At 48.4% G+C, this 10,534-nt stretch overlaps 1 protein-coding gene across 2 annotated transcripts; it reads left to right on the top strand.

Moving 5' to 3' along the window:
- The first annotated feature begins 2,953 nt into the window (after positions 1-2,953).
- Positions 2,954-10,239, top strand: LOC134947886 (protein S100-A1-like). Of its 2 annotated transcripts, none has more exons than XM_063935722.1 (3): positions 2,954-3,040; positions 6,985-7,179; positions 10,028-10,239. In XM_063935722.1, the coding sequence occupies exons 2-3, from the start codon at positions 7,039-7,041 to the stop codon at positions 10,169-10,171; spliced, it is 285 nt and encodes a 94-aa protein (XP_063791792.1). In that variant the 5' UTR covers positions 2,954-3,040; positions 6,985-7,038; the 3' UTR covers positions 10,172-10,239. The 2 variants fall into 2 exon arrangements, with proteins under 2 accessions (XP_063791792.1, XP_063791791.1); XM_063935721.1 differs by having other exon boundaries at positions 2,964-3,045.
- The last annotated feature ends 295 nt before the right edge of the window (positions 10,240-10,534 follow it).

Here is a 10,534-nt window from a genome sequence, read left to right as displayed (position 1 = left end):
TAATAAAAAAAACCAAGCGCTACCCTGCCCCCACCACATAACTGACCCCAAGAGTGACATCTAAGCACAATTTACTGTATTTATTAATATTTGCTGAATTTTTCAATAAGAAACTTCTGTCCTAGAGGTGCTATGAAAATAATTCTGATAATGTAGGGTGCTGTTATTACAGAAAGCTTGGGAACAACGCATGTGCAGTAATAGGTTTGGCGGCCATCTTGGTTAGGAAATGTAGCCTCCCTGTAGGAACCAGTATGGAGTAAGCACAGTAGCACATGCCTGATCAATCACTTATTCTGCCTTTTTCCTTTCTCTTCAAAGCTATATTTGCTAGTCTTATTACTATACACTGTGTGCGGGTCTCCTCTGTGCACCATCCAACAGTAATGTCCCACGACACTGTCACTCCATTCTCCCTGGTATCGTTACTTCATCTCCTTTGCATCTTGGGTTAATCTTTCATCTTCCTCCTCACTAATGGCTCCAAGGTCTTCAGGTAATAGAACAGCCTAATGCTTTGTGTTCTTCTGCCATGTTTTCCACCAGGGGTAGCTGGGATATTTGAGGTTCCAGAAGAGAAGGATTGAGATAGTGTTCTATGTATTATCATTACACATAATAGTCATTCATCATCTGGGTGCTGCCAGTCACAGCAAGGCTATCAGGATGAAGGGACGGGGCTGCCTGGGGTGGTGCACACAAGTACCATAACACTAAGCTATAATTCTGTTATTCAGATCCGGAATCAGCTGCTACAGGATGCACAAGGCACTGATTACTTGCACTTAGCACATGCGCAGGAGCCGGTTTGCAGCGTACGAGAATGGGTCATGTGATGTAGCACGCATTCTGGCACCAGAATAACAGTTATTGACCGTCTGATGTGGATTGCGGGTGGGAAGAGGCCGGGGATCTCCGTCACAGGATGGAGATATCCTGGCCTGCGAAGGTGCCGATGGTGAGTGACCGTTCCAATGCTGCCATCTAGGTGGAATCACTACTGCAGTAGGAGGTGTATACAGGGTGATTCTAAAGTTGCAGTATACACTTTTGTTTCAAAAACTGTGCAAAAAATGGGAAAACTGAATACTCCAGTAAGGTATGGGTGAGGTGAGCTATCTTTTAGGGTATGTGCGAACATGGGCGCCATCTTGAAATTAGACATCTTGAATCTAAGTAATTTTTTTCAAATGGAAAGGGGGTCATGTAACATGTCAAACAACATCAGAAATTGCTGAAAAGTGTATTGTTGCAAACAGATTTGAAATAGCAGCTATGGTTCAAAAGTTACAACACTTTTTTGTTGCAGGTAACTGAAGATGGCTTTGACAAAAGAGGAGAGAATTGAGGCCATTTTGATGTCTGGAGAATGAAGTTTCCACGTAATAGCTGCAGATTTTAACAACCGGCACCCAGAAAGACCTCCAATTTTACATAACACTGTCAGGTGCCTAATTTCCAAATTGCGAGAAACTGTGACTGTGGCTGACAAGTCACGGAGTTGTCATCCAAAAAGTGCTACTGACGAGACAACCTCAACAATGGTTTTGGCATCCTTCATGAAGAGCCCACAATGCAGCACACAATGTTTGTCATTCTCCAGACATCAAAATGACCCCAATTCTCTCCTCTTTTGTCAAAGCCATCTTCAGTTACCTACAACAACAAAAAGTGTTGTAACTTTTGAACCATAATTGCTATTTCAAATCGGTTTGCAGCTATAAACTTTTCAGCAAATTCTGATGTTGTTTGACATGTTACACGACGCCCTTTCCATTTGAAAAAAACTGATTAGATTCAAGATGGCCGATTTCAAGATGGCGCCAATGTTCGGTACATACCCTAAAAGATAGCCTCACCCATACCTTACTGGAGTATTCAGTTTTCCCATTTCCTGCAAATTTTTTAAAGAAAAGGGTGTACTGCGACTCTTAAATCATCCTGTACATACCTCCCAACATGACCCTCTCCAGGAGGACACAATGCTCTGCTCCTGCACTTCCCTCTTACTGTATGATTATCATCACCTGTGTTGTACCCTAATACTGACCCAGTGCTCATACCTATGTCATACCTCCCAACATGACCTCTCCAGGAGGACACAATGTTCTGCTCCTGCTCTTCCCTCTTACTGTATGATTACCATCACATGTGCTGTACCCTAATACTGACCCAGTGCTCATACCTATGTCATACCTCCCAACATGACCTCTCCAGGAGGACACAATGCTCTGCTCCTGCTCTTCCCTCTTACTGTATGATTACCATCACCTGTGCTGTACCCTAATACTGACCCAGTGCTCATACCTATTAGGCCAGATCTGGCCAAACCAGTCCTCGAGATCTACCAACAGTTCACATTTTCCAGACCACCTAGCTGGTGCACAGGTGTAGTCATTACTAATTAAGATGTGCTGCATTCATTCCTAACTGACAATTCTACAGATCTCCAGGAGACCTGGAAAACATGAACTGTTGGTAGATCTCAAGGACCGGTTTGGCCAGCCCTGTATTAGGCCCTACACACTGGCCGACATAAGCCAAAGATATGAACGATCTCGTTCGTAAATGAACGAGATACCGTTCATATCTTTGAGTGTGGAGGCTCCAGCGATGAACAATGCAGCTGGGTGATGGGGGGAGTGAAGAAACTTGTTAAGACGAGGCTATTATTATTGTATAATGTAAATCATACTTGCCTACCTGACCCTCTCCATGAGGGAGAAAATGTTCTGTTCCTGGACTTTCCTGGTAATGTATGATTGCCATCACCTGTGGTGAAACACCTTTCTTATCAACAAACTAGCTCACTATAGGTGATGGCAATCATACATTACCAGGAAAGTCCAGGAACAGAGCATTTTCTCCCTCATGGAGAGGGTCAGGTAGGCAAGTATGATGTATATAGAGCTACTATGTGTGTGTGCTAATTACTGCCAATTACATTTGCAGCCCATTAGCCAATTAAGGATAGTACTTATATGCCGGGCTCAGTCATCATTACCCCACATGCCTCTGAGGAAGCTGGTGTATTAACTGTGTAAGGTAATGGTGCTGGTGGTCTGGCTGGTATCTGTGGTCCCACCTGGGACATTTCCTGCTCACCATGGACCTCTGTCCATACACTGATCACTTATTCATCACTTTCTCCCCTACTTACCTGTCTCACCAAGTATGTCACTAATCTGCTGCACAGATATCTCCTGCCACAGATGCTGCACCATTGGGTATATACCTGGGCTACACCTGATACCTAGCACAGAGCTGCACCATTGGGTATATACCTGAGCCTGCAGCATAGAGATGTTGTATACAAGCTTTGCATTGCTTATAGAAAGCTCTGTGTACTGGAACCTGGTATTCTATGTCTGATACAGTCTATAATTACGTTGGGTTGTCTGATGTAGTTCCTTACACTTCCATGTTACAGGAGGCTAGTGTAATATGATTGTTTCTGTCTTCTCATCCCTTTTGGTTTTGAACTAGTTTTCCCTAATTATAATATATCACAGCAATACACCCCATTGATTAGTAATCTCCTACCCCCTTCTGATGAGACATGGGAATCTGGTGGCTCTAGTAAAATGTTGAATTCCCAACCTCAGCCGGACCCTGGTAATGATCAGCGCTAGTCCTGGGTAGTCTGCTTTCACATGACGCAACGTCCTGGGCTGCTGCACATTCACTAACCCTGGACACTTCTGTGAGTGTGAAAGGGGTAGAAGTGAATTCTCTCCCAGGTAACCACTGCACGTTCCTGTACTTGCTGCAGGCATTCCCAACCTCACTCCTCAAGGAACACTAACAGTCCAGGTGTTAGTGATATCCATGTCTGAGCACACGTGATGTAACTACTACCTCAGAACCTGGGTCACTGAGAACTGCTTCAAGCCGTGTTACAGAAGCTGTAATCAGTGTTCAGACTGGACCCCAGTAACTATTGGCCCTTACTAATGTCTGCGCATGGAGAAATTATCATAGGCCTGTAATGGGACCTAAGTTGGATGATTTGGATCACCCGTTTACACTGCCCATCAGCTGGGTCCAACCCTGCATGCCACCTGGGTTGGATTACCGGTCAATTGGACCTGGGTTATTTTTCATGGACCCTATTACAAGAAGCCGCGTTCCGGCAATCATCAGTCTCCATGCTCTGTACTGCGTGACTGGGCATGTGCGGAGGGAGGCCCCGCATGTGACTGCTTTCACTATAGCAGCAGCCTGATGGGGACACAGCGCTGTCACACAAGCTCCTTCCCAGCACTATATCCTGTGATATCTGACTGACATTCAGGGGCGGATCCAGGACAAAATGACAGGGGACGCGCCACAATAGGGGAAGGAAGGGGGGGGTGTTGGCACATGTGCTCCTGTGAAAGGTGTGTGTGGCTTTGTAACCAGGGGTTTGGCCTCACCGAGAATGCCATACCCATGAGTCACGCCCTCGTTTTCAACGCTGGGGGCATGGAGTACAAGGGCAGTGGGTGACAGGATGAGAGTGCGGGGACAGGCCTGGTAGTGGACAAGGCGAGAGGGCAGATAAGGCAAGTGTGCGGGGACAGGCATGGTAGGGGATAGGGCAAGTGTGCGGGGACAGGCATGGTAGGGGATAGGGCAAGTGTGCGGGGACAGGCATGGTAGGGGATAGGGCAAGTGTGCGGGGACAGGCATGGTAGGGGATAGGGCAAGTGTGCGGGGACAGGCATGGTAGGGGATAGGGCAAGTGTGCGGGGACAGGCATGGTAGGGGATAGGGCAAGTGTGCGGGGACAGGCATGGTAGGGGATAGGGCAAGTGTGCGGGGACAGGCATGGCAGGGGATAGGGCAAGTGTGCGGGGACAGGCATGGCAGGGGATAGGGCAAGTGTGCGGGGACAGGCATGGCAGGGGATAGGGCAAGTGTGCGGGGACAGGCATGGCAGGGGATAGGGCAAGTGTGCGGGGACAGGCATGGCAGGGGATAGGGCAAGTGTGCGGGGACAGGCATGGCAGGGGATAGGGCAAGTGTGCGGGGACAGGCATGGCAGGGGATAGGGCAAGTGTGCGGGGACAGGCATGGTAGGGGATAGGGCAAGTGTGCGGGGACAGGCATGGTAGGGGATAGGGCAAGTGTGCGGGGACAGGCATGGTAGGGGATAGGGCAAGTGTGCGGGGACAGGCATGGTAGGGGATAGGGCAAGTGTGCGGGGACAGGCATGGTAGGGGATAGGGCAAGTGTGCGGGGACAGGCATGGTAGGGGATAGGGCAAGTGTGCGGGGACAGGCATGGTAGGGGATAGGGCAAGTGTGCGGGGACAGGCATGGTAGGGGATAGGGCAAGTGTGCGGGGACAGGCATGGTAGGGGATAGGGCAAGTGTGCGGGGACAGGCATGGTAGGGGATAGGGCAAGTGTGCGGGGACAGGCATGGTAGGGGATAGGGCAAGTGTGCGGGGACAGGCATGGTAGGGGATGGGGCAAGTGTGCGGGGACAGGCATGGTCGGGGATGGGGCAAGTGTGCGGGGACAGGCATGGTCGGGGATGGGGCAAGTGTGCGGGGACAGGCATGGTCGGGGATGGGGCAAGTGTGCGGGGACAGGCATGGTCGGGGATGGGGCAAGTGTGCGGGGACAGGGCCAGTGTGCTTTTAGTTACAGCGTCCCCTTCTGTAATTATTTTTGTTATAGTCCCCATCTTTTGTTGGAGTGGTCCACCTGCTTTTGTTTTTTCTTATAGTGCTCCCCTTTTTCTGTTTTTTGTTATAGACCCCTCAGCTCCTGCCAGTGTGTTTTTTATGTAGTGCCCTCTGTCAGGGGCGTCGGAATAATTTCACGCTGGGGGGAGCAAGTTTGAATTTAATTCTGGCACCCTGCTGTGGTGCCGATCCCCTCTCCTTCAACCCTCTCCATCCCCTCCCCTCCGCTGTAGTGCCAGTCGCTCTCCTTCAACCCCCCCAAATCAGTGGGGGGGGGGGGGCTTACCTCTGTGTCCCCTCTTCTGTAATACCCGGCTGTCTCCTCAATGGTGATGCATTACTGGGAGAAGGCGTGGCCCACAGCCATGCCTCTTCCCAGTACGATATTGCCAGTTAAGAGACAGCCGGCTAGCACAGAAAAGGGCGACGACGCATCATGTTTGGGGCGGTCAAGCTGCCCCCTTGCGCCCCCCCCCCCCCCCATATTACAACGCCTATGCCCTCTGTCCCCCGTCCTGTTTCAGCATCTACCTGTCCACCCACCTCACAGCAGCAAAGCATTTTTTCTTCTCCCGCCTCCTCTGTCAGGCTGTGGCAGTGTCGCGTCCTCATTACAGCAGATGAACGACATTGCCGGGAGCCGGGACTGGCGCTGCTGTAAGGGACTATCACGAAGCCAGTGCACATGCAGCTAAAATTAAAGTAAAAAAATCTTCTAAATGACAGGGGTGGGGACGTGCCTGGGTGCCCCCCGCCCCTGGACCCACCACTGGTGACATTATCGCATCACCACCACCTTTACACCCTGAGTATAATGCTGTGGTACTGTGTGATGGGATTTATAGTCTAGAGTTTTTTGTTTTTAAACCCCTTTATTACTTTTACCAACAAGCTTTAAGCACAAAAGAGACATGTCTGTACAGTATGTGGGACTGAGGCATCCTAAATGATTATTTTATGAGTCTGTGAGGAGACCTGGAAAACATGCACCGTGTGGGGTCCTGGGGACAGAGTTTGGGAACCTGTGATCTATGGTACTATGTGTTTACGTAACTATATATAGTTCCTACTTCACTCAATGACTTTCCTGTTTCTGCGTACAGAGACCTACCCCCCCCCCTTCTCTGCCTTGTCCTCTGTGTACAACCGCTCCCCCCCCCCCCCCCCCCCCCTGCCCCATCTCTCTGCCCCGTCCTTTTGTTTTCTTCTCTAGCTGCGTCCATTATCTCCTCATGTAACTCTGTTCTTCCTGGGGTCTTTGTGCATATTTATCCCCCACAAGAGATGTCTTATTACACGTTTCCCTTCTAGATATTATACCACACCGCTGAGCTCCAGCCACTGTTACCCATCTACAGCCCAGAGATGCCTACACAGTTGGAAAGCGCCATACAGCGAGTGATCTCCACCTTCCACCAGTTCGCCTCAGGGAGAGGTGGGGAGGACAAGCTGAACAGGGGGGAGCTGAAGAAACTACTAAGGTACCAGCTGGGGGACTCTATAAAGGTGAGATCCCTCTAGTGAGGGTGTGGTATGCGTATGGGGTCACTTAGGGTGTGTAAGTGGCTAGTCACATAAAGCAGGGGTGCCTCAGCTGTCGGTATCTGGAAACGTATTTTGGGGTCACAGTGGCAGATCTGGTCAACGCTATACTGGTCTGCGCTTGGGGTCCCGGAAGGCTGTGTGGCAGAACATTATGATTCTATTGGATGATTCTGGCGCAATATGTACTTCTTGCTTATGGGCCGGTTATAGGCTGTTCTGGCAGGTATGTTTTAACTGCGGCCCTCCAGCTGTTCTGAAACTACATATCCCAGCATGCCCTGACACAGTTTTGCTGTCGGAATGTTAAAGCTGTGTCAGGGCATGCTGAGATGTGTAGTTTCTCAACAGCTGGAGGGCTGCAGTTTGGACATGCCTGGTGTATAGCTGGAGTAACAGGGCTTGGTGGGAAATGCAGTAACATTGCTATATGTCAGTGGTTCCCAAACTCTCTCCTCAAAGCACACTAACAGTCCAGGGTTTTATGATACCCATTTTCCATCACAAGTGGCTTTATACATAAAATAACATAACTTAACATTCTGTGCTCAAACATGGATATCCTTAAAGCCTGTACTGTTGGGGTGGTTTGAGGGTAGAGTTTGGTAACTGCTACTGTATGTAGTGTGATCAGAAGTTTAGATAAAGGAGATGGGTAAACCTGTGTATTATAGTAATACGAAGCCTAAAGGGGAATTGGGTAGGAAGCCATAATCCAGGACCTGCTGGAAATGGGTTTGGGTGTCGTGTAGTATCACGGTAGCGTTACCCCTGTTATGATTGAATGCCAGAATGTGAATAACTGCAGATAATATTGTTTTGATCAATCTCTGCAAATGCCTTGTGTGTGGTTATATATAAATCCTGTGTGAAAAGGTCATTCTGACTGTCCATTCACAGCCGGAACCCTGCTATGTGTCAAGGTAGCAAGCTCTGGGATAAGTCAAGCCGAGAAGGCTTCAGGGAAGCATATTGTATCCATAAACTATATTAAGTAGTACTGTATTTGCTCTATTGTGTTGTAAATGTCTTCTCAGGACAAATAGAATAGTACTGGCCTAGCTAGTATATTGTTAGAATAGTACTGGCCTAGCTAGTATATTGTTAAAGACGGCTTCAAAGGAGGGTTTGATGAAACCCTTACCAGAATGAAGACATTAAAGTAAAGGCAGGTCAGGCCTGAAACATGTTTTCTCCACTAGCTTGTGTATCTCCTAACAGGTTGTTTACTGACCACAGGGGTCACGAGAGAAGACATGCTGGCTAGGGAAGGCGATAAAACAGTCTCTCGGCTAGCTATGACTGTCTTATAGGCCCTACACACTGGCCGATTTTTTTGAAAGATATGAACGATCTCGTTCATAAATGAACGAGAACTCGTTCATATCTTTCAGTGTGGAGGCTCCAGCGATGCGCGGCCCCGCGCTCGTTCATCGCTGGTCTCCCGTCGGCTGTGCATGCAGGCCAATATGGACGATCTCGTCCATATTTGCCTGCACTTCAATGCAGCTGGGTGACGGGGGGAGTTTCTTCACTCCCCCCGTCACTACCCCCCCCCGCCGCCGGGTCGCTCGTCAGCCGTATCGGCCGTCGGGCACCTCGGCGGCGCATCGGGAAATGAGTAGGGCCCCTTAGTATGATTGATAAATCTGATTGCCCAACTTCAAAATTAATGGGAAAAGTAATTAGCCAGCCCCTGTGTATATGACCAAGAGAACTCATGTCACAGTTGTGTTTACACAAGAACCATGACCAGAGCTTCAAAGGCTTAGACGATAAGGCCATTTGCCCATGAGCGAGTGGCTAGGAAGCCCAGTATGAGCTGACACTCAATACCTTCTCTTGCTTTGGAAGGGTTAAAATTAACTCCAGGAAGAGGGGGGCTGAAGGGGCAGCCTGAGTTTTAAATAGGAGAAACACAGACTGCAAATTATGCATTATCAAGGAAGCGAGTTAGGAGAAGAATCCTGGCTCTGTAGTTCCCAAATATCTGAAGAGGCTTCACTTCATCCCATTGTTCCACTCTGCATGTGCTAGGATCTGTGGATTTTATCTCCCTATTTTTCTTGAAACTCTTTACTGCATGTGACTGACTTTTTATCATATCTTGTAACTTTTTTTTCTTTTTCTGTAACACAAGCTTTGATGTTTCTTTTAATTAGATTTTAATTTAACTTTAGCTCTGGCTTTCTGTTGTGTATCCAACTCTCTGAAAGAGGTGTTACCAAAATATTATTAATTGTAGGTTCCGGCAAAAGCCATAAGTTTGCCTTGGGGTCATACCCTAAACGTTTGTACTTTGGCTGGTGGCAGTGGCCGTGTTGAAATTAACGCACGTGCTCGGGTATCCAGTAGCAGTGTCACATGGCAGGGATCTGCAGATTGGTGTATCTAGGGAATTGCGATGCCTAGGATCGTGATAACCCCAACCAGGTGTATGCAGTCCGTCCTAGCCACAGAAACTTGGCTAACTTCGGAATCATTGCATAAACGTTCTTGGTAAGTGAGGCTGAGCAGTGGTAATGGAAGAACTCCCAATGGGTAAGTAGTCTCAGATGCACTGCTGCTATTTGTCCAATATAATTGTTACTTGGGGGGGGGGGGGGTCTATTTACTAAGCCTTGGATGGAGATAAAGTACCAGCCAATCAGCCTCGAACTGCCATCTCACAGGCTGCGTTTGAAAAATGAGTTAATAGTTGATTGTCCAGTTCTTTATCTCCATCCAAGGCTTGGTAAATGGACCCCTTGGTCCCTAATCTGTAAACGTTGGTCATCCTGATGTGTTCTAACCACCTACCTTCCTATGACAGACCGTGACAGATGCATCATATGTGAAACAGATCATGGAAGGCCTGGATGAGAACAAAGATGGACTGGTGGATTTCCGGGAGTTTGTAACGCTGGTGGCCAATTTGCTTGTGGCTTTCAACAATGCTAGGCAGCCACGGGCCTGATGCCCTTAGGGGCTGCTTGTGGTTTCACCTGGGGCTGATTGTGCCTGAATAAACATATTGTAACAGTATATGTCTCATGTGTTATATAGGTGTTATCCCTGAAGGAGCAGTGAGATGTGAAAGCCGGCCTGTAGATGTGATGGGATGTTATGGCAGGAGTGTGTAGTCTTGCTTGCAGACTGTGACTATGGTGTGGGGATGAATGTAAGTGAGCACAGAATGAGCAATGTTATCATTCTATATAATAAAAGGCTAACTCTGCTCCTCACCTCTATTTGAAGTGATTTGTTGACCAGTAGACACTAGATGGCGTGTGATGGAGCAACACTGTAACTGCTCCATTTGGGCTCACACAGCCACGGG

This window comes from Pseudophryne corroboree, chromosome 8 (assembly GCF_028390025.1).
Source record: "Pseudophryne corroboree isolate aPseCor3 chromosome 8, aPseCor3.hap2, whole genome shotgun sequence".
In the NCBI taxonomy this organism is placed as follows: domain Eukaryota; kingdom Metazoa; phylum Chordata; class Amphibia; order Anura; family Myobatrachidae; genus Pseudophryne; species Pseudophryne corroboree.
The sequence above is the reverse complement of the archived record's forward strand: the minus strand, read 5'-3'. Positions and strand labels throughout refer to the sequence as shown.